Source organism: Myiozetetes cayanensis, unplaced genomic scaffold (assembly GCF_022539395.1).
Source record: "Myiozetetes cayanensis isolate MyiCay16 unplaced genomic scaffold, myiCay2020 scf6-25, whole genome shotgun sequence".
NCBI classification, from domain to species: domain Eukaryota; kingdom Metazoa; phylum Chordata; class Aves; order Passeriformes; family Tyrannidae; genus Myiozetetes; species Myiozetetes cayanensis.
In genome coordinates, this window is record NW_026087853.1 from 34759648 (window position 1) to 34783796 (window position 24149).

At 41.0% G+C, this 24149-nt stretch overlaps 2 protein-coding genes across 2 annotated transcripts in view; one reads left to right on the forward strand and one right to left on the reverse strand.

The window, feature by feature from the left end:
- The first annotated feature begins 274 nt into the window (after positions 1-274).
- On the forward strand, positions 275-14481 carry DCAF4 (DDB1 and CUL4 associated factor 4). The gene is made up of 14 exons (XM_050335189.1): positions 275-441; positions 546-651; positions 2251-2351; positions 3941-4098; positions 5089-5168; positions 5822-5924; positions 6846-6989; positions 7650-7699; positions 8995-9074; positions 11231-11326; positions 11442-11539; positions 12200-12376; positions 13012-13126; positions 14071-14481. Exons 2-14 carry the CDS (start codon positions 548-550, stop codon positions 14262-14264), a joined length of 1500 nt encoding a protein of 499 aa, XP_050191146.1. The 5' UTR covers positions 275-441; positions 546-547; the 3' UTR covers positions 14265-14481.
- Positions 14482-21796: 7315 nt separating this feature from the next.
- Positions 21797-24149, reverse strand: part of ZFYVE1 (zinc finger FYVE-type containing 1) — a 28789-nt gene continuing 26436 nt past the window's right edge. Inside the window, exon 13 of the mRNA XM_050335188.1 lies at positions 21797-23918. Coding sequence (XP_050191145.1) covers positions 23686-23918 — 233 coding nt within the window. The 3' untranslated portion in view covers positions 21797-23685. The remainder of the gene's footprint in view (positions 23919-24149) is intronic.

Consider the following 24149-nt stretch of genomic DNA (forward strand, 5'->3'; position numbering starts at 1 on the left):
TGCATTGCTTCCCTACCGTGCTAAGCGACCCTTTTTTGCCCAAAAACTCCACACCCGCACTCCGGGAACCCCCACGTGCAGCCGCCTCAGAGCGCCCCGCACCGCCCGGGCCAGACCCCGCCCCCCGCACGGCGCACGCGCCGGCCAGGCCTCCTGCGGTTGGACGAGGGAGCTGTCTGTCAATCGGCGGCCGCGGCCGTGGGGGCGGGGCGTTGGCGGCACAGCGGGTGGGGCACGGCGCGGTGAGGACGGGCGGGCGGCCCTGGGGGCGCGGTGGGGATGCGTGACCGCTGCTGCCAGCACTGCCCTTCTGCCTCCGGGGGGTTTGGCCTCAGCGACGCGGGGCGAGCCGCGCAGCTGGTCCCGGACCAGCGGGGAAGTCGACAGTCGCAGGGGTGCGCCCGTGGCGCGGGCGGTCGGCGGGCCTGGTCGTTACAGGGTGTAAGTAGTTGAAAAGAGGTCTCCTGAGGAGACCTCCCTCGTGTGTTGGAGCGTTCTGGGCAAGCAGAGGTGAGAGCACGTGTGTATGTTTGCTTTGTAAGCAGAGATGAGGAGGCATTACCGGCGAGGCAAGGAGAAGCGTGGATGGAGCCGCCCTAGGCACGGCCCCCGCCGGCACAGGAGACCCGGTCACGGCAGCCGCGCCGCAAGGCGAGTACCCGCACCGTGCGCTCGGCCATCGGGTTCGGCCATCGGGGGTCACGCCGAGTTACATTGGCAGAACGGTGACTTTCTAGGACCGAGAGGGTATACCTGAGAGGTATATCTGCCATCCCTAGTGGGAGTGGAATTGCGTTGATTTCTGAAAGTTTACGATGTATTCACAAGTGTACATTGATTTTAAGCTGAGATGTGGTCGAGTGAGCTGGTCCTTTCAGGTGTGCATGATCGTCGCTATACTCTTCACCAATATGCAAAGATAGTTCAGGAAGAGAAACGTAAGTGCCTCATTTCGACTGCCCGTTTATTTTGTGCCTGCTGGTGTAAAAACTGCCATTAAAGGATCTTCCTGAATGTTTGAAAGCACGTTAAGTAATGTGGTAATAATACCATATCTACCAGATCAGGAAAATGAAACAAAGTTTCACCAGTCCTTGAAAATTGATTCTTTCAGAAAAGTGCATTTTATACTTTAGAACTTATACTTGCCTGTGTTTGAGCTGGTTTCATGGTTCTTTTTCATTTTCATGTTCTTTCATTAGTGCCTCTTGCAGGACTAAAAGAAGCCAAACCTTTGCTTTAATGTGCTAAGTTTATTTTTTATACATATTTTTGAGAAGAGACACACATGAGTTACCACATTAGTTTCACTTGTATAAGAAAGGTTAGAAACACAAACGGGCCCTAGTTCAGTGAGTATAGAATTAAAAAGATTTTCTTAAAGAGCTTTAAAGTTAAGTGCTTGGGTTTGATCTAGGTTGTTTTTACCCTTGTATATCTGTGATGTTCGTTAACTATTTTCAAAGCTGTCTAATCAAGCAGCAGTATAGCTGGTATTAAAACTAGAATGTCTTTATTGTTTTGTTTTCAATAAGTTAAAACTCTTGCAAAATACCTTCACCTACTGCTTTTTAAGACAACGTGTAATAAGACCTGTCTTGAAAAGTGAGAATTGTACAGGTGATTCAGAAAACATCCCAGTGGAATTCTGCTCATCAGTACTGAATGTGCTTATTTATGTTACTTCAAAAAGAGGAAAGCTGCAGTTACCCCATCTACTGCAATGTTTATTAGAAAAGCAGAGGCTTTTCGTTCTTGGAGTTTTCATTAACCTTTTGTTTATTTTGAATGTTTCTGAACCTCATCAGTGAAATTCTCATTATGAAGAGAATGGCAAAATATTTTTGACGTGACATCAGTGTTTTACCCATGCTGTCTCTCACTTTATGCTAAGAAGACTTGCAGGCTTTCAGGAGTGGGCTGTTCATTTAATGTAAAATTGCCCAGTTAATCTTTTGCTGAAAAGAGTTAAAGGCGCTTGCAGAATCAGCAGCCCCCTCTAATATTTTAGCAAGTAATTTAAGGCTTTTAGGATGCCTGTATCTGTAACGTTCTTGAGAGATTTTTAAGCTGAATATTTTCCTTGTTTGATTTTCATAGTTTAACGTATGGTGACGTGCAGAGTGTGCTTATCACAGCACTGCAAAATGGTACTCCATTAATGTCAATAACAATCTGCTTTATAGATTCTTTGTGGGAAATGTGAAGGACAGTTGTGAGTCTGTCTTGAAGGCAATGCTATTTTTTTAGTCTGGAACAGGAGGAACCACAGACCCCAGTGAATGCAGGTCCCAGCAGCAGTGGAGATCCTTCTTCTTCATCCAGTTCAACACAGAACTCTGTAGTACCAGGTAAGAGATGGTGTTTACAGGTAAAAAATTAGTTTCTATATGCTGATTGAATGACAAAAGTAGTAGTAGCTGCATTAATAGTCTGGTGTTACAGGAAAGTAACATCAGATGATATAAAAAGATGTAAGTAAGGAGTGAGTAAGGATCTGGAGAACAGCCTCAAATAACTTTCAGGCCCAGAAGTGCTCCTCGTGTTTTAAAATTTGTGCTTAGCCAAGCTGATATTAACTGAAAAAAGAGAATTTTGTTTCTCTCTCCAGAAATGCTACTTTGGGAAGAAAATTAACTACTAAGGAAGCAAATAAAATAAGAGAGTACATAAAAAAATTACTACTTGTATCCAGTTATTTAGTCTTATGAAAGGCACAATGATCCACCACTTTGGAGAATCATCTCTCTTTATGCCTTCATAAAGTGTATTTTGTAGTGTGTAAGAAATACACTCTGGCTAAATATTTGTTCATTAAAAACAAATGATGAAGTAGCAGTGCTGTTGAGGAAGATGTCCCATTTATGTTCTGGTTTCCTGACTCATTAAACAATGCTAGCAAAAGCTAAGCCTGTAGAAACATATATTTCTCTACAACAGGAGAGTCCTGAAACACCACTGATTCTTAACAACAGACAATACCAGAGGGCTTTAAAGAGATGTTTTTTGTATATCAACGTTTGCTGTTGTGAGTGTGTTAGGAGATGTATCCTGCAAGACATTTATTGCTGTGTAATTAGGTTCTGTGTACTAAGTGTAGTGTGCTTTTATGATCTTTACTGATTCACTGACTAACTTTTTATTTTTCCTGACCTGAATAAGTTTTGGTCACTGAACCTAAAAGATGGGGACAAGGATTTGAGTTGTAAGCAGCAACAAAAAGAGGTTACTTAAAATGAAAATTCTGGTAGTAGATAAAGTTTTAAATAAAAACTCTTGAAATTAAATGTAACAATTGCCTCTTCTGAATAAAATCCTTTGTCTTGAGACAATGTACCATTATGAATCTGTCAAAGTATTTTAGCTGTCTGCCTCTGAATTCACCCAGACAATGAAGCACTAAAATTGAATGTTCCTCATCCCAATTTATCCTTGGATACGGAGCCAAATGTACTCTTGATTATATCTAAATCTCTCTATGTGTTGAAGAAAAAGTATCTTGTTCTGCGAAGTGAATCACTTTATTTTGGTTTGCTTGATACCTCATTGTCAATTTTTTTGCTGCTGTTTGGGACTGTCCTACCTAGTTTTTTAACTAAGAATGTCCCCTCATGATGGATTTATGAAGAAAAACCATTTTTGTTCTGCAACAAAAACCTTTCTTTTTTTTGCTGTTCTGATCTGTCTGAACTTCCTCTTGGTCAGTGGCGACATCCCTTCTGTACCTGTGTAACAGCACTGCATTAGAAAACTATAATCTATTTTTCTCCTGTAAGTGGCTCATCTATTCCTTGTCTGTGTATCACACTTGGGACCTGTTGGGAGCAAGAGCTTTGAGTCATGTGACTGACATTCACATGAAGACTTGGAATATTAAACAGCAATAAAGAAATTTAGTTATCCATCTGATTTTGTCACTTTTTCTCCCCCGCCCCCCAAGAACTGCCAGGATTTTATTATGACTCAGAAAAGAACCGCTATTTTCGCCTGCTGCCTGGACATAATAACTACAACCCACTCACCAAGGAGAGCATTCAGCACAAGGCGATGGAATGCAAAAGACTGAGACTGTTAGAAGAGGAAGAAAAACAAAAGAAGGTATGTTCTGAAAAAGATTGCAATTAGGCTTTATTGTACTCTGGCCCAGGACAGATTATAAACTAAAGCCTTTCAATTCTGACACAGTTTGATTTCCTTTTTGTTTAAGAATATATAGTCCTTGAAGCCTTTTATTTGACTGTTCCACATAGGAGTGAAATGAAGTCATTACAAACAAAAGAAACTGTAAAAAGACATGAACTGTGCTCAAAATTGCAGTTGTCCAGCACTTACACTTGAGTCAGAACACTGGATGCCAGGTTTCAGTATGCTATTATTTGGAATAACTGAGCAGTGTTCTTTTCCTTAGGTAATGAAGTGCTCCAACCAGCTATTCAGCTCTTTAGTCTCCACTGTGAAGAACATTTTGACTCTCAAATGCTTGCTTTGTCTGAGCATTATAAAAAAGATTTCATACTCTATAATTCTGCAAAGTGCTCTATCCTTTGGCCTCCTCAGAAAGTGTTTGCATGAAATTTTAAAAAATTATGAATCATAGAGTGGCTTGGGTTGGAAGGGACCTTAAAGATTATCCAGTTCCAACTCCCTGCTGTGGGGGGAATTGGAAATGGAATGGAAAAGCAGTTCAATGCAACAATAAGACTGAATGCTTAATAGCAGTCTTGTTGTGATAGAATATTTTGCTGTAATAATAAGAATGTAAGGTGTTGTAGCGAAGCCAAAAGGTGACTTCACACCTCCAGGTGGTACTGTTGATTATGTAGAGCGAAAACAATGGCTGTTGGGTTTGGGTATTTTTTTTCTTCAGCTTTTACATTTATAGAAGCACTCCACATCTCACAGGAATATATTCTTGTCTGCTTACTTTAGTAGACTTTGGAGTGTGTTTTATAGATGTTCTGAAAATTTTAATGTACATCGGCTAAAGGAAAAAGTTACCTACACATCCCAAATGTCTAAGGCCCACAGCCAGATTTGAATCATAAACAAGCAAATAACTGAGTATGCTTCCACATTATTCTCTTCCAGAAAACAAGGGCTGGACTGAACTCACCTGTGCTGTTTCAGAAAAGGCAGCTGGGTTTCCTCAGCTCCACAAGTTATTGCAGGTACAATGATTTGATTTGCCTTCTGTTTGCAATGCCAAGTTCTGCTGTTAGTGCAACTGTTTCTGTCAGGCTCTTTTGCATTTCTTCTTCCATTAGGAGAAGGAAGAATATATTACTTAAAATTAGCAAAAAGGTTATATTCTATTCTAATCAGGCTACTAAAATGATGAGAATTCAAATGGGAAAGTTGTTTCCCAATTTCACTTCCAAAAAACGTTCACTTTATATATGCACACATGTATGTATATGAATATACTGGTTTGCTGCAGCTGTGCTTTAGGAATACAGCACAGCTTTTCTTTGCATGAATGCCTTTCAACTGATGTGACCATTCCCCTTCCCCCCTTTAGAATAGCTAAGGTAGCTCAGATCCAGTAACAGTGCAGAAGGCAATTTAAGTTAATGACTTGCTGGTGTTGTTTCTGATGTGCTGGGCTTCAAAATAACAGGAGGAAATTCCATGAATGTGGAAGATGCACATGTTCACGGGTTATATAAGTTGAATTTTAGCATGCTAGTTATTCAGGCATTTTCTCTTCTGTGATTGAGAAGCAATTCTATGTAGTGTCCAGAATTCTTTTCATAGGCGTTAAACTTAGGCTTACCTGAATTCTCATCTCTTCAACCCCCTCACCCCCCACCTGCTTTTACAGGCTAGTCCATGAACTAAAAGTGAACTGCATGCAGAGGAGGAAGATAGAAATTCACAGTCCAGATTCCTCAGTTGCTGGAACCAACAATTTTAAAATCATTGTGGTATGTCATAGAAATGATAAGTCTTTAGTATAAAGAGAGTTTATCTTCAGTGAAAATTCAGGGTCTTGTAATCAAATCACCTAGGTCAAATTTTGCTTTCAAAAATATGTTACTCCTGTTGTGTCAGTTCTTAAAATCTGTGCTCATTAATTTTAAACAGGCAGGGAGAGGCTGTTCCTTTCCTAGAAAGGAAAATTATAAAAAAGATTGGATATGAAAGTGATTTTTATTTTTTTCTTAATCTGATCAAAATGTTCTTTTGGAAGTAAACAGGAGTTCAGTGGATCATTATTGTGGGACTGGGAGGGCAAGTGGAGAGGATCAAGAGAAGAAATTTAAAGAGAAGAATTTTGGAAGTGGCAAAGCCTGTGGTTCAGAGAATCTGTGTAAAAATCAGTAAACATTTCATGATCTGGAGCAAATATCTTTCATAGGCTACGTAGGAAGCTTTCCAGGACCAGCTCCTGGCCTTGTAAACAGAACACCGCGTAGGTAGCTGAAGCCAGGAGGGAGTCGGAAATTTAGTGTCAGAAAAGTTAAAATGTAGCACCAGCCTATTTACTCTGATTCAACAGCAGGAGAATCCCATGATCACTTTTGATAAAGTTTAAATTTTTGGTTTGTGTCCTCTACCAATAGCAGTCTTTGCTTACCAGTCAGCCAGAGTAAGGGTATAGAGCTGCTAAAATTGGCAAGGTCATTTATTGTTAGCCAAGGATTAAATCCTTTTCTTACTCCTGTTTTTTCTGTGCATGCATGAAAAACTGAATTGGCCACTGATTTTAGAGGTGAATGGAAAGCAGGTGGTGTTAAACACATCAGAATTAATGTGTTGTTTCATTTTAGACCTAGTGCAGCTCCCTCAAGCTGTTTTTCCTGTAAGTTTCCAGTAAGTGTGACTGGTAAGCTTTTATTTTACAGGCAGATGTTGCTTGTGAACGAATATTCACTGTGAACGATGTAGAGCATGGAGGATGTAAATATGGTATCATCAATCTCAGCGGTTTGGGGAAGGAGTCTCTCACTGTGGAGATGTATGACAACCTCTACTTCACAAACCGCAAAGTACTATTTTCTGTTCCTCCTTCCTTCGGTTATTGCATTCTCAGAATGCTGTTCTTGGGAGGCTCAGGCAGAAATGCCATGAGGGTTGGGGAAGGGGTTAGGAGAAGAGAATGGAAGAATCTGGAAATGTGAAGCTTGGATAAACACAGAACCACAGTAAACTTGTGTCTGAAAGTCCTCAGTACCAGTGATAGTCCTCAGGAATGTTATGCTACAATTGGAACGCAAGACTGGGTAGAAGTACCAGCTTCCAAGGATAGTGCTTACTTCAGACTTGGACTGTAGCTGGGAAAATTACCAGAAACTACCAAGATTTGCATGCTTCTTAAAAATAATTTTGGGGAAATGTGTTTATCCTTAAACATGATACATATTTAAAACAAGCTTTCATATTCTCTTCATACTCAGATTCTTTTAAGGATGTTCTCTTGAATAATAGGATGTGCTTGGTGCCTCAGTCTGTGTTTTGTCAGACTCCTCCCTGCTGTTCTGTCACTACAAGAGGAGTTTGAGGCTAAAATGCTCGTGCCTCTTACTGAGCTATTTAGTGGGCTAAGGAGTTGTGCCCAGTGCCTAATTTTGTGTCATCTTTGCATGGAAATAATCTTTCATTAATTGAGTAACAGATTACAAAAATAGTTTGTCTTCTTGTGTCTGAAGGTCAATTCTGTGTGCTGGGCATCATTGACTCATCCAGATTCTCATGTTCTATATCCTTTTAAAAAAAGCAAAATTGTAGTTCAGGTTTCACAAGTCAGCATCATGCTGCACAGAAAAGCTAACTTTAAGGAATCCCTCTTGTGTAGTTGTCCTGGAAGGTAAGTTTTCTGGAAAACAGAGGAAGTTATAAAAATTGAAAGGTGTTGGAGTTAATGAGACAGATGTGTGGTTCTACAATAGATATATGTAGCACTAACTGTTCCAGTGTAATAGTAGATGAAAGACCATGTTTTCTGCCCTGGAGAATTCCCACTTCATTAATAGTGTATGTAAACGCTATATCCAAAATGACCTGATGTTTAGAATTGGCTGAGGCAAAAGAACAGGAGCAGAGAGTTAAGACAACAACCTTTATCTGAAGCGAACCTCTTTGAAAGTGGGTTGGTTTGTTTCTGTTTAAAACCATCCCCATATTGACTGGGGAGAACAGGAGCAATTAATTGGCATCATGCTCTGCAACTGTCAGAGCATGTTCTGCAGGTCTGTGTCAGAAGAAGAGGAAAGCTGATGGTAGAGGAAGCAGTAATGGACAGTGGAGAGCCCAGAAGAGGGGAAGAAAATGGAATTTTGACATGGGAGATAGCAGATAACAAATGTGCTATTAAAATGCCAAAAGAAATTACATAATAAAATATGGAATGGCCCCTGGGAAAAGCCAGGCAATTCTTTTCCCAGGGGCTGACCCATCAGGGGGCAGGAGCTCACCAGGCGTGCCCACGGCTGAGGAGGAGTTTGTTATTTGCATGGTTTGGTGGGTTCGAGATTTCCTCTAGTCGTGCTACAGATTTACCCCACTGAACTTGAAATGCAGCTTTCAAATTCTGTTTATACCTGCTATAGTCTTCATAAAATACCTAAACATAATCTAAAGTGAGTCTTCCTTGCCTCACCAATGTGTGCTCCCCTTTTTCCAACTTATCTCCATGAAAAACAGGTCTATATTAATGCAGTGTCATCAGCATATAAAGATGAGAAGAATGATCTATGTAGGCCATGCTTTTTTAATTTTCCCCTTACCACTAGTAAGGTGCCATAGTATTCCTCTTCTCTTACCTTTCTGGTAGTGAAAATACACAAGCAAGAATTTTAGTTCTCTCTAGCTCATTCCTAAGAAAGAAATGAAAAGTCAAGACTTAGTTGTAAACTGTAACACACATCAAAAGTCTCAAGAGGACGTATTGTGAGCTGTGGTTGTGTCAGAGCATCTTGTTTTTCCCAGCTATAAATGTTAGGCAGCCTGTTCCATTCTAGGGCGAAATCTGTTTTCCTTAACTCACTGCAGCAAGCTGTGTCTCATGGGAATTGCAGAAACACCAGGCTGTGCCAGTCTGCTTCCAGCATCATTGTTCAGCAGCACTAACCCAGGTAGGGTGGTTTTGTTGGTCTTTCTTCTCCAATTTTTGCAGTTATGGTATGAGAAGAGCACAAATGAAAAATTATTTCTGCATTTTCAGCAGTTGGAGAGACTGTTGTTGTGGAAATTGTAAAACAGCATAGGAAGTAGAATGATGAAGAACTTAAGACATAATTAACAAGCAGCATTCAAAGCACTAGTTTATTTTTAGTTGCTGCAATACTTGACTTTGGCAGGACACCTCACTTGTAAAGTAAACATTTGACATTTTTAATGAGTAGCTTGGCCTGTAATTAACACTTAGAAGCTACACGCAAGAAGCACTCACATTTCCTTATAGACTGTCAAGAGTCATTGCAGAATCCCTTCTCATACCAGCTACTCAAATATGCTCAGTGGATTAATCAAAGGTGGAAAGCTGGTAAATGTCTCAGCCCATAGCTCCTTGTATGTAAAGATGTGCTGTGTGTAAAGATGATTGTTTGGGAGACTTGGCTCCCTGCCAAATGCCCGAAAGTCACGACAGCAGCCCCCTTCCTCCCTCCCTTCTCCTCTTAGGGCAAAGAAAAAAAAACTATAAAAAATTAAAGAACCCAAAGTCAAGCTGTTTATATAAAATATATATATACTTACATAAATTAAAGTTATATACAGTTAAGATGCTATATACACAGTAAAAGGGGATCCACTCCCCGAAGGGATAGGGAAAGGGGAAAAAAAGGGACACCGAACAGGTATACTTGATCAAATTCAAGAACTATACTAGTAATTAACAAAATAGATCTCACCACTTCTCTTAGAAAAGCAGGATTGGCAGACACAGCCAGCACTCTCCGAACCCCCCACGTGGCAGGCCAGCGGTCGCTGCAGGCCTCAACTTTAGATAAGCGAGACCAACACAAGGACCTACAGTTCCCGACCCTCGTTGGAAGAGAAGAGCGAGAGGTCTCTAATCTCCAACTTATTTATACTCTGGTTTACGTAAAAATCGTATGGAATACTGGGTACTTGGCCACTTCTTTGGTTACAAACTGGTTACCAGGAAGGCCTAGATCAAAACCATCACACTGTGTCTAAAGTCTGATGGCTATAGCTGTCTCTTTATATATTTGATGAATGTTCTTGGGGGCAGGACTTTATTAATTGGACTTTTTGGATAGTTGTTAGAACCATGCTTCTTCAATTCACAGAGTGCAGTCCTCTAATCTGGTTTCCATTCAGACGTGATCAATTAAGTTTATACAGAGGGAATCTGTGATATAAGAGTAATGGACCTATTTTAAATTTTCAATGTCATGCTCTTTTTTCAGCCATTACAAAATATGCATAGAGTTAGCATGAACTTGAAGAGTCACTGAGGGTAGATGGCTACTAGGCCAGCATGCCCAGTTGCTCTGTAGAACATTTTAAGCCCCTCATCATAATTAGATGTGAGTTCCATCAAAATTCTTCTGTCTAGTATATTCTGTTGACTGTTAAGGTATTTCCAAGTTTGACCCACTTCAGTCCCCTAAATAGTTGGTTTGTGGGAACCTTGCTAGGTAGCTGCCAGGAGCAAAGTAGGACTTATCCTGTCTAAAACTATGTTACCCATCTGCTCTTAACCATGTCACCTCTGCTACCTGACATGTATGTATGATTTGCCATGAAGGAAGTGACAACTGAGGACTTAGTCTAGTCTACTAATTGACATAAATTTTGTGCAGGTGCTGTGTGAGTTAAGGTCAAATCTAGAGTATTGTTACTTAATCAAACTTTTTTTTTTTTTAATAGACAGGCCAGGAACTTAGAGGCTAGGCTTTGGCTAATCTGTAATTTATAAAATAAATGGTTTTTACTATAGCCCACTTGTCTTTAAAAAATAGCTTACTTAGTGCTGTGAGTGTTACTTTTCTCTTTCCTGCCATGGTCAGCCCTCTGACTACTGAAAAAATTTCCCAGTCTCTCAGTATCATCTATTTATATAGACTGTAGTTGTCCAGCTTACAGCCATAAAATCCCACTTCTGTTTCCTGTCTCTTGAGTAGCACAGGGACGCTAAATGGGTAACACTTCCTCTGCTTCAGACTGAAATGTTAAAAGAAGTATGGCAATCTAAGAACCTTTCTGAGTTATCATCCTGTCCTAATATTTTATGAACACTTCATGTGTTACTCCTCTCTTCCAGGAGATCGACCTGGAATGCTGTGCAGTTTCAAGATATCCACTGCCTGGTCCTGTGCTTGGTGCCTGAATCCCCAAGCAGACAACTGCTTCAGCACAGGTGATCTCTCTGCAAGGCTAGCAACCCCCTCTGTCTCAGTGGGAAAGACTCATTGTGTTCATCTTCCAGCTGCTGCTTGAATTACAGCTAAATTAACATAACCTGTCTTCCTTAGGCCTGACACGACGAGTTCTTGTGACCAATGTAGTGACAGGGCATCGACAGACATTTGGAACCAGTAGTGATGTGTTGGCACAACAGTTTGCCAGACAGGTAAGGAGAACATACACCCTTCATTTTTTCAGAGCACTGCCTCATTCGTGGGCTCTTTGTTGTTTGTGATGGGGCTCCTCAGGCTGTACCAAAGCTACTGTTGGGTGGCTGTTCACAACAGAGCTGATGTGGTCTGTTGCTTGCACACAATTGAATAGCAGCAAAAAGATTACTGTGGGAACAGAGGTAATTTTTGTTAATATTACAGAGGTTAAAAGAAAACGAAAGAAGTACAAAGAGCATGGAAATAATACGTTGTAAAACTGTTTTGGTTTTGGCAAATAACCTCATTTTGTTAATACTCAGTGTATTGCCTCCACCAAGAAGGAGAAAATCCCTGTAAAATACTAATGGACTTGTTCAGAAAGATTTAGTGAGAAGGGTGAAATCGAAAAATGAGAATTCCGGTTTCTGTTTTGCTGTTATGTTAGAATAAGTTCCTATTTACGTAGCCAAACTTCTACAGCTAAATAGTTGAGGCTTGAAGGAAACTAATGAGTCAGCTGAAAAACGTGGCAGCTTGTAATAAAAATTCTGCTTCTTAATGCCTGTGTTAAAATAATTTGACAACTGCACCGTAGAGCTCAAAAACATGACACAGATTCTGTCTGCATACCTTGTAAAATCCTTACAGATGTTCTTTCTCTTGGATTCTTCCAGACCCCAGTGCTTTACAATGGCTGCCGTTCAGGTGAGATTTTCAGCATTGATGTGCGTCAACGTAACCGAAAGGGACAGAGCTGGAAAGCAATTCGTCTCTTCCATGGCTCAGCAGTTACATCTATTCACCTTATGGAAGCTGAACATTATCTTATGGCAGCAGATATGGCTGGAAAGGTATGGTTTTGTTGTGTTTAGGATATTCTGTTCCTTTTAGTGTCTAGGCAAGCACCTTTTCCCAGTCCCAAGGGCAGATACCTGTTCTTAGTATGTAGTGTGGAACTGAGTGGTAGTTCCATATATGGATCCTCTTCCATATCCACTGATTTACCATAGAATAGTTTGGGTTGGAAGGAACCTTAAAAGATATTCTAAGTCCAGCCCCCTGCCATGGACAGGGATAACTTCCACTAGACCAGGTTGCTCAAAGCTTCATACAGCCAGGCCTTGAACACTTCCAGGGAGGGGCATCCACAACTTCTCTGGGCAACCTGTTCTAGTCACTCACCACCTTCACATTAAAGAGCTTCCTAATATTTAATCTAAACCTGCCCTCTGTCAGTTTAAAGCCATTCCCCCTTGTCCTACCACTACATACCCTTGTAAATTGTCCCTCTCCACTTCTCTTGTAGCCCTCTTTAGGTACTGGCTGCTTCTCCAGGCTGAACTCTCTCAGTTTGTCATCATAGGAGAGATGCTCCAGCCCTCTGATCATCTCCATGGCCCTCTTCTGGACCTGCTCTCAGAGGTCCAACCATTAAGTGCTCTCTGCTTTAATATATCCTCTGTCAAACAATTCCTTCAACTTGCAGATAAAACTATGGGACCTGAGGACAACAAAGTGTGTGAAGCAGTACCAAGGTCATCACAATGAATATGCTATTCTCCCTCTGCATGTAAATGAGGAGGAAGGACTCCTTACAGCAGGTGGGTTGACTCCTCCCTCCTTGTAGAGTGTGTGGCAGTGATTTTCTTATGTCTCAGAGGCATTTCTTAGCTACAGCTGTTGGAAACTGTAAAGCTGTTAATTCTTTAAAATTCAGAAGAAAGTTAGCCTTAAACATACTGTAATATGCTATGAAAATTAAGAAATGATGTTATGCACACCTACTGTAATCACTCCTGTGTTAGCACTTAACAGATTTATCTGCTGTGTCCTGAAAAAGTCCCGTTATCTTTTGTACAGTACATCTCAAGAGTAGAGCAGAAAACACTTGATTTTGACATTTATGGAAACAACATGTAAACAAACATTCAGGTGATAACTTTATATAGAGACTAAAGACCATGTATATGTTTAGTTGGTGGTTAAGTGGATAGTGTGGTGATGAACTGAAGCACTGGCACGTTAGCCAGACTCCTTGTAAACTGTCTATCCCACTCAGGTTCATTTTGAATATACTTGGTTACAGTCAGATTTTTTGAATATTATTATATTTAGGGTAGGGGGAGGAAAAGTAGCAAAAAATGAAGCAAAATCCCTAAATCTTTATAGTATAGCCAAGTTTCACAAGGTCATTGTAAAGAGACTGACCTTCTCTCCTTGGATTTGTCAGTAAGTGGCAGAATAACGAGAAGATTTTTTAATTTGACTGAGTGTTTCTCTCCTTTTTTTGCTTAGGAGCTTGATAAAGACAAAAGCACTTTAAATACTGATTTATCATACCTTTAAATGCCTAATAGGAAATGTACATTTTTCCCACTTTTGCAGTATTTCTGTTTCATAAAGTATGGATAAGCATTTTGCATCTAGTGTCTGTAGAATAGTCAAGATGTTTTCCCCATAGACCTTCTGCTTCTGTGGTGATACTCTTGCAGAGCCATGTAAAGTAATTTTTGCATAATGTTGAATTTTGGTTTTGCCTTTCCAGTTGGTCAGGATTGCTACACCAGAATTTGGAGTCTCCAAGATGCCCATCTGCTTAGAAGCATCCCTTCTCCCCACCCATCATCCAAAGATGCCATTCCTAGTGTGGTGTTTTCTTCAAGACTTGGGGGTCGCCGAGGAGTTCCTGGCTTACTCATGGCTGTCAAACAGGACCTCTACCACTTCTCATATATCTGACACAATATTCCTCTCAGACCTGATCTGCAAAGCTGCCAGTCTATACGTGACTTCAAAATTTTTACACCAGTCACCAAGCTATTATAAGTCATTATGTGCTGCTCTTGCATATGCTTTACCCGTCTAATTCTGAACCTCCTTCAGCAGGTTCAGCAAATCTTGCTGTATAAATCTCAGACTTCTTGTAAATAAAAGCTGAATGCTGATTAACTCCGTAGGCAATGTTCAGCCTCTTTGAAATCTAACTGTAAGGTCTTTGAAGCTGGTAACTTTAAGGGTCTGTGTTGTGCTAGCTGAATTTGCTGTCAAAAGGCTGTTCTAACTTAATCCTAGTTTGGTCATAGGTAGCTGTGGTCACATCTACCTGAGCAAGTAGGCTGGGCTAGCGGAGTGGAATAGCAGAGTGAAGCAACTGGAGTTGAGAAGCTGATGCTTTAAGTGTTCTGGGGCTTTTTTTGGAGTACCTTTAGTCTGGTTTCTGCTGCAGCTGCCTCTACTACATCTATGGTTGGAAGCAGTCCAAGGAAGAGTTGTTCCCTCACTCACAGTGTTGGTTGTTTGAGCTGGACCATACTAAACTTTGTCCTTTTCAGATGATGGTAGCACACTACTGCCCTCCCACCATTCCCTTTAAAAAGCATCAGTCACAGAACAAAACCCCTTTTCTGGTCCAGTAGCAAAGCCAAATGGCCCTGTTGATTTCTCATAGTGTTTCCTAACCAAGTCCCCATCCCTAACATGGAGTTTGATCAGCAGACTGAAATGGCAGGCTTGCTCATGCAGCTATAGCTAGACACAAGCCCAGTCTGGACAGACCACACCCTCTTTAGGATTTGACATCACCCATGCAAAGTCAGGGCTTTTGCAGAGGCACGACTGGGCTCTCAGCCACTAACTGGGTGATACGATATCTGCATTTGAAAACAATTACCCTCCCAGGGAGCCTCCTAACATCCAGCTCCTGTCTGGTAACCAGTCTGGGTTGGGCAAGACTGTCCTGCAGACAGTATCTGTAGGAAGCACTGACAGGATCAGGAACACAATGGGGGTAAAGGTTGATGAACTAGGATGGACTTCACAGGAAAGACACACTGCACTCAAGTTTTCCAAAATTCTTATTAAAGGAGTGCAGGAACCACCTTTTCATCCTGGGATCCACTTAGAGCATTTAGATGTACAGTTGTGATGTCAGAAATGCACTTCCCATGGGGTCCTGCCGGGTCAGCAAGTGGGACACAAACAGGCTGCATGGCATATCCACATGGAGGCTGTGTCCAGCTGGCTCAGGGAAGTGGCTGTGTCAGAGCAAGGCTGGGCATCTGCCTCGTGACAGCAGGCATAGGCTGCACATGCACACACAGGTAAGTGTTGCTGCTGTCTACAGGTGTGACCTATTGTAGGGTGTACCTAGCACAGCACCCTCAACTGGGATACCATCTGTATCCTCACTGGAAAGGGGTTAACAGTGCTGGGCATCCTAGGAAGGAAGGGGCTTTCAAGTTCCCCACTAAGCAATCAGGTAAAAAACACCCTCTTAGGCATGTTACAAAGGTTTCTAGGTATTTAATTTCTAAAGAGATACTATTACTCTTTTGCACCTAAAACTTTTGGCCAGAGCAACTTCCGGAGACAAGGCGCCCTGCCCCTTTCTTCCTGATGGGCCATCAAGTTTGTTCCACCTCACTGGTGCATATGCAGGGAAAGCTCGCTACTTCTACTCCTCTTGAGCCAGAAGCATTTGGAGTTCAAAAAGTTCAATCAGACACATAATGTTTTTCCCAGAGGAGGGGAATGTGAGCTGCAGCATGAGTACAGCACTGTTAACAGGGATGAGGCACTCAGGGTTGTGGCATGAGCTCCCTAAGAGTTCATCCAATTCATCCCTCTGCATCCCTGCTACTGTCCTGAGCTCACTGAGCACACTTCAAGAGTGAAAAGGGAGCCTCACAAGTGCCCTGCAATGCAAATCCTACGCAGGGAGATCCCCTTCACAAGCCTCATGCAAACCTGACCATAGTCTGAGGGTTTTTGTTTCCAGTGGATTCCTCTCCCCTTCCATTTTTCAAGTGACTTTGGATAAGAGGGAATTATTCAAATACAGGCTCCAGGAAGTGTAGGCCCTAATAAAAAGCCCCTCTGACCTGAAGGGCTCCACATTTATTTCTCCTGTCCTCTCACAACCTTCAGGTCTAAGCAATGTGCTGTTCTAGGAAACTGTGTTCTCAGCAGTTCTTCTTGCTCACCAACACTCCAGTGTTGTGTGTGGTGATCTCCTTCCCTTTCTTTGTATTTCTTTTACCCGTTAATCTATATAGAAGACAATAGAGCAGGAAAACTCTTCTCTTGGGAGCAGTGTAAACCTTTACAGTTTTACAGTGACTATATTCAATATGAAATAGCTGTTGCAAGGATAGTCAAGATGAAAGATGAATCCCAGCAAACATTCACAATGGTTTCCTCCCTCTCTGAGTATACACTCAAAACTCCCAAATCTTTCTTCTATCCCATTAACAGCCAATTTCTGTTTCCCCAGGGGCAGACTGAGCTGTGAATTCCTTACAGCTATGGCTCCCCTGATACATTTGACTTCAGCGTTCCTCCTTTCTCACACGAAACAAGAGTGGATGCCACTCAGTGTACTCTGTGCTGCCCCTTCCTTCCACAGACAGTATTTATAAGGCATGGGGGTCTCCTGTTCTCCTAAATGGTAAGTCTTGCAGACTCTTCCCATTCCCTCTACTACCCTTTGATAACCAAGAGCTTGCTTGCTTTAACCAAAAAGCTGGCTTGCTTTTTTTTTCTCAATTTGAGAAAATACTCTGCAATTTGTCTTGATTGGTTATGTTAATTTTGTATGTTTTCTGTTGCATGCACAGTGATTAATGTACACAGCACAACTTTCACAAGCATTTGCATTGCCGTAGTTAATAATGCATATTGCAACTAAGCATCTGCTCAGAAACAAAAATGTAAACCCTCCATCCCACTGCAAACTCCTAATGTTACATCTGTTAACCAACTCAGAGTTCCAACATACTTTACATTCATCTTCTTGCAAGTAAACGTGTGGTTCAAACCCTTGCAGGTAACAATCTACAAAGATCATGAACTCTCTTAAAACAGAATTAGTTCCAAAATTTAAATTAAAATTTAAACTCTTTTCGGTGCTCTTAACTACAGTAATGCCTGTTCTGCAAGAACAAGACCATGCAACAAATATGCCCAGTTACCGTGGGAAAACACAAACTAGGAATTGTGGCAGAAAGGCATCTTACATAACTGAAGAGAGTTTCTTTCCTTCGTTCCCTTTTAGGCAAAACTTGTAAAACAAAAGAAAATAATTTCCTTTCTGTCCTTTCCAGGAACAAAACGTACATACATGTCCCTGCAAACCCACTCACCCAACTAATGCTTTTGCAGCCAACACTTCTAATTAAGCCTGCGAGAGCTGTAAGAAAGGAGAAGGGAAGCAGGGCAAGAAGGGAGGCAATTTGGCTTCAGTAACAAACAGCAAGCAGCCCGCAGGCAGTGGCTGAAGTATATTAAAACATCTCTTTCATTATGCAGCAATATCAGGACCCTAAGGTAGTTAACAATGAACTGCAGCACTCCTTCTCTCTGCTACAGTATCAAAAATAACCTTATTTCTTTGCCTCAGCTTCTCAGCAAGTACTGAACTAGTGGGAAACTTCAGAGAGGCTGGACCTGCACTCCAAGACAGGTTGCAGCATCCCTCATCCTGCAGACACGATTTCTTTGGTCCCTTTTGTTCATTGGAGCACAGCACAAAACAGACCAGGCTCTTCTCACTGACCAAACTGCCAGTCCCTCCATCAACACAATTCTCTCAGAAGCCCCAGTCTCACCCTTGCTCTGTTCCATATACTCTGCTGCTATTAATCATCTCTCAGCCCTGATGAATAAAGCTCTTTCCACATAAAACCCTTTAGGTCACATAAGGTTCTTAGACATAACAGGCAGAAAAATTTCTATTTCAACTTGAAATGTCTAAAACAGGGAAGGGATTTGTTTCTGGGTCTTCTGTGCTGGTGTTGGTTATGTCTTTCTGTTGGTCCCAATTATATTGCAGTACATGGCTTCATGGTCATTCCTCCTGTACTATCCTGATGAATACTGAAACTAAGAGGTTAAAAAAATCAAATTACTAGTCACAAATTCACACAGGCATTTTTGCATTTCTGAGTTTAATAAGGACCTATTCTAACAGGACTAGAAAAATCAAGCATTTGTTGTGTGAGTTCAAACCCAAACATGTACATAGACCCGAGGTGTCCCCTTACAGAAGCTGCTTTCAGAAAAGTTATAATCTGGCAGTGGACAATTCAGCTTTGGTCCCCAGACCTTCACCTGTTAGTGGCTGCTTGCATATACTATATATACTACATACACTGTAAGCTGAATCAAGCAGTCAATGCCAACCTAAAGTAGTTTCCAGACAGGAGTTCTGGGGTAAGGGACTGGGGTTGAGAGATGCTTGATCCAAGTGTTTAAAACACTTCACAAATTAGTTTAATGTTTCAAAAATGGAAGCCAAGGCACCAAGCTGACAAACCTTTTAAGGTAATGTCTGAAAATATAACCAAGATCACCTGCCTTTTCTTGTTCAAACAACTTCTTTCCTATGTGCAATTCTGTTGGTATCATGGTGGCTGTGAAGCACTCCAATGCCTTCCTGACAAGTCATCATCTGTACGTCATCATACATATGCTATTGCTTCTCTCCAGTGCTGCTGAAAAATTGCCTTTTAAGCAGAAGCAGAAAGATTTAACCATCTTTTCAAAATATCAGAAACCAGTGTTTCAAAATCTCCAGACATTCTTGAAATTAGAATTTCTGTAATGCCACAATTAAAACATTTCCTACATAAAGACTTCCATATATATATATGTACATATATATACATACACCACTTGTATCTGTACATCTTTTTTTGCTTGAATTATATCCAACAAAAGAGAAGTTAAACTTTAATTTTGGCTTAAGATAACTGATTAGCTGCCATTCTACTTTAGCTTTGTATTTGTCACATTATACTGTTGATCTTTAAAATCAACATATCAAACCTCATATCAAATTTTTATTTATTTTGGCATTGCCAGGATTTCACAGATACCTTTTAAGACATACTATGTGCTGAATATACATACTTGTATAGAATATATATGTCAACAAGGCTTTACCATGAAAGAGTGCTCAGCTAAAACAGGGGGTAGGGACAAGACCTGGATGACAAAAAACAGTCAGTTCTATCACTTGTCCAAATCACTCTCTGTTCTCAAATTACTGGCAGGCAAAGACACATCTGTTGGTGCCAAATTATATTACAGCCATCAGCAATAACTGAATACAAGGACAATGCCACGATATCTGGCATTATAGTGACTGACATCATCAGTTGACAAATGAAACATGAAAGTGAGAGGCTGCAAAATAGAGTGATATTAGCATTTAAGTCTAATTGGACTGGTTATGCTGAAAGCAAAAACATGAAGGAGAAAGTCTGTATGAGCCGGTGGGAAGCCAGAGTCCTGCAATGTTAAAGCCCAGGCTCCCAAAGCAACAGGAGCATTTGTGAATCTCAGCACAGTCACAGCAGACAGACACCTGGTATAAATACAAGGCAGACCTAACATAATGATGGTGTTTATTTCCAAGAACTCTTGTTGACATCAAAAGCTAGAGAGGCTTGCCATGTTTTCCAGGACACAACCAAAGGTCCAATCCACAAGGGACACAGACAGGAACATAGAGGATAACTTGGCCAACTTCAGCAAGTGAAACCTGCAAGAAACTGGGCAGGAGAATGAATGAACAGGAAAACCAATGGGCGGGGTGGGGGGAGAGGGACAGGAGGGGAGTGAAAGGCAAAGCAGTTTTTCTTGTGCAAGTAACTACACATTAGAGCCTGCTCCTACCCTGACAACAGCTATGTGTTTATGGCCATGTTGTTCTGCCATCCGTTTCCCCAGCTGCAAGTCTCAGGTGCAACGTGCATAGGATACACATTTAAGCCAAGATTAGCCTACAGGTTTTGGGTAGGGAGCCTAACTAAAAGTATGCACATCTATACAAAGCTCACATATATTTGCTTCACAGAATGAGAGAAAAACCCACATCAGCTATTTGAAGATGAACCTTCATGCTGAATTGGCATACGTACCCACAATGGAAATAAATCCATCAGAATAGAGCAATCATATCAGATTTTTTTTTCTGCTACAAGTCTAGGCTTGTTTGGTGGTGCTTTGGGTGAGGAATGTGTTTTTCACTGAGGCACACATCTTTGTACATCAGTTAGATCATAAGATTCTTATTTTACTCAATGTTTTCCATATCATTCCTTGTACGAAGAGGTGGGGATGCTGCTTGGTCTGCCAGTAATCAATCTGACATAATTTTTGGCAAGAGACTTACATCAGCCAACTTCAATATGTAAATCAGAACATGCTTTTACCATGTCACATCTCAGACCAACTGAACTCATTATCCTACCAAGTAAGTGTACCAATTTTAACTTCTGAAATGTTAACATTACAGGGAACTTCAGTTGATCCAAGGGACACAGTATCATCTCAACCTACTGCAACTTCATGGTAATTAATTAATTTCTCTTCAGTATAGCACACATAGTGATATTCTAAAAATTTCCTTGGAAACAGTCCCCTCCTATTGCTGCCCTTGTAAATACTCAAGAATTTTTCACACAGGAGCTGTATTAATGTGGGACCTGTCTCATACTGCCATTATGAAACAATCACAGTCTGTGCTTTTGCAGAGCTCCAGCAATACTGCTGTTAAATTTTGACAGGTTTTCCAAAGACTCACTCTGGCTAGATGCTACCAATACCTCAGCACACAAAGCATCTCTCCAAATAGTTTAGGAATAAAACTCTTGCAGCTTTCTACTCATAGTCCCACCCCCCCAAGCACAACATTCTCCCAATATTGCTTCAGTGATTTTTTTTGTTAGGACTTCCATTTCCTTCATTTAAGTTTCCTGTAGAGCTTTCTGTCTACAGACATATTTTAGAGCTCTTTTGTTTATTGAATCCTAATGTTTTAATACCCAATAGCGTTGGGCTCCACTGAAATATGCATCTAACCCTTTTAAAGAGCTAAGCCATTTAAAAACCATATTCTATACCATGTACTCATAGCACCAAATAGGATCAGAAAAAATAAAGGCTATTCTGTACAGAAAACAGCAGTGAACATAAACCTTACAGATCTTTTTTTCATTTTGGAAAACAGAGATCCCAAATACACCTCTCAACATTGTTCATAAAGAGTAACACCAAGCCTGCTGCAGTTTAGGCACCACATAAGATTTTGCGTTGTTGTGAAACAGCGTAAAAGATTCAGCTCCTGGATAATCAATCAGGAATGAACTCGGATACTGACAGGTTGCTAAGTGACTAAGATAACATATATATTAAAAACGTTTAGACAATATTTTCTTTTTGATTGGGTTGTAATTATGGCTGTGACAAGGAAAAAAAAATCAGACAAGTTGTTGAAACAGATGCCAAAGATTTTATACAAGGAATGTCATGGCTGCTCTCTCTTTGTGCATTAACGTGGTAGTAAAGCTACATGCATAAACAGCACACAGGGCACAGCCTACAAACCAAGAACACATTGCTCACCCATTAAAAAAATAAAAAATACTTTGAAGCACAGAATTATACTAGATGTACAGAATGTCTTTTGAAAGAGGATTTCTACCTACTTGTGCCCTCACTTGGACAACTCTCAGTTTATGGCAGACTTTTGCTTACAGAAACATGAGACAGTCCCCAGTAAACTTGGCCAGTACCGAAGGTGTCCTGAAACATCTTCTAAATCTACTTCCTTGTGTAGGCTGGATGTAGTTGCAAAGGGGCAATCACTCTATGAATATGTTCTTTCAGAAACAAAGCAAGAACCCACTTGTTACAAGGAAAGTCAGTACGCTTGTTCAGAAGATAAAGTCCTTTATAGCAGTTAATTTAATAATACAGTCTTAAAACAGGGTGTTGGGCATTCATCTACAGAAGAGCACATTTAATAAGCTGGGGATAAAATACCACCACAGTTCCAGGACATTGCATTAAACTCCAGCCACTCCAAGAGGAGGCAACTTCCATGGTGAAAGAATTCATGTCTATGTAAGCCAAGAAAGGAGCATTTTAGGCAGTTTAGTCCACAATGGTCTCTTACTTTGCATAAGTGGAACCACAAATCCACAGTACATGACAGTATAAGTTAGGTTAAGTGGTGCTTTTGATAATAAACTCAGTGAATTCATTGCAGTCCTTTAATAAAAGGATGAAGTCCAGTGAGTGCCAGTTGCAAGGAGCAAAGAAGAAAGGTTCCCATTTTCCAGATTTATTCTTAAGTTCATACGATCAGAACAAAGATGAGTCAAATCTGTGCAGTTTCTATGCAACCACATTTGAGAACACAGAGACTTCAGAGACTACAGGATCACTTAAAAAGTGGGGAAAAAGAAAAGTCATCACAACCCAAACAATTTAAACTTCATATTTCAGAATTGCCTACAAAACTTGTTCTCTTCTGCTCTGGACAAAACTTTTAACTGCAATGATCTGACAGAGAAACTTGAAGAAAACCTGAGTACATGAAAACATTGTCAGGGAGAGCAAGACCCTGCTACCTTTTGATCTGGTATTAAAGTTGAAATGGCAAAATCAGAATGCTTTGCCTTGTGCCATATGATTTCCTTTACCTTTCAGAGCTCTACTGGTCTCTACCGAGGGGTCTGTTTCAACTTGATACCTCTTGCACTGCAAGACCATTGCTCAAACCACAGTTCAAATAAACTTGCTCATAAATCTGGGTTTAATCTTGCACAGCCAGAAGGAGAGCATCTCCAGATGCAGGGCTGGTTGAATTGCCAGGTGTAATTCATACATCAACATTGGAGATTTCCTGGCAGCAGAGTCCAAACCTTCCTCACAGGACATCACGATCAGCAAGACATTCCAAAAGAAGAATTAGAAGGCCATAAGTCTGATCCAATATAGTAAGGAACAACACCATCCATCATTTGAACTAGGAATACTCGAAGCTTCATTAGCCAACCGTATTCTTAATATCCTGAAGTATACACAGCTGATATATATATATATATTTAGTTGGAATAAAATACACTGGATTTTGGTTTGCTCATTTACAAGGGAGCTCCCTCCCTTTCCCAGTTAATTTGAAATTAAAACTAGAGGCTGAACGTAAGCTCATTCCCAGCGTTTCAAGATGGATATAACACGAGAGGAGGCCAGAAACTGGAAACATGCACTCTGGCTGCAACAGGTTAAAAGGTTTAAAGGGAGACCAGATATTTTCATTTGTAACCCTGAGAACATAAGGAATTGCAAAGATCTGGAGAGGAGCCTGGGGTTAAAGGTCACCAGGCTTTTTATTGCAGTTAAAGCAAACTCGGACTGGGTGATCCCATCCGCGGGAAGGAACCGCTCTGCGGTCATGTGAGCATTCGTCACAGAATCCCTGGCCACAGGCCCGACAGTGGTGTTTGGAGAGTTTGATACTGAATTCCTTCCGGCAATTGTGGCAGTGCAGGATTTCATGGTCTGGTACCCAGTATGCAGGTCGGGCAGCATCTTTTACCAGACCTAAGGAGGAGGTGAGGTGGGGGGATGAGAAAGAGGGACAAGAAAATAATCTGTCAACATAAGCACATGAAGAATGTACTGCAGGGGAAGTACTCACACACGCAAGTCATACTGCTGCCATTAAGGGGAGGTGATCTACTGACAGAATACTTTAGTGCATCTGGTAGCCATTTAAGGCATTCTGTCATTCTCCCACATTCTGCCTCTCTTCAAAGGGGCAGACTGTTTCTC

What these genes read in the sequence shown, in the direction of transcription:
- DCAF4 (XM_050335189.1), top strand. Translation starts at nt 548, where the DNA reads ATGAGGAGGCATTACCGGCGAGGCAAGGAGAAGCGTGGATGGAGCCGC. An exon ending in CACGGCAGCCGCGCCGCAAG is followed by an intron (nt 652 to 2,250) that starts GCGAGTACCCGC and finishes CTATTTTTTTAG; the next exon opens with TCTGGAACAGGAGGAACCAC. An exon ending in CAGCAGATATGGCTGGAAAG is followed by an intron (nt 12,377 to 13,011) that starts GTATGGTTTTGT and finishes TTCAACTTGCAG; the next exon opens with ATAAAACTATGGGACCTGAG.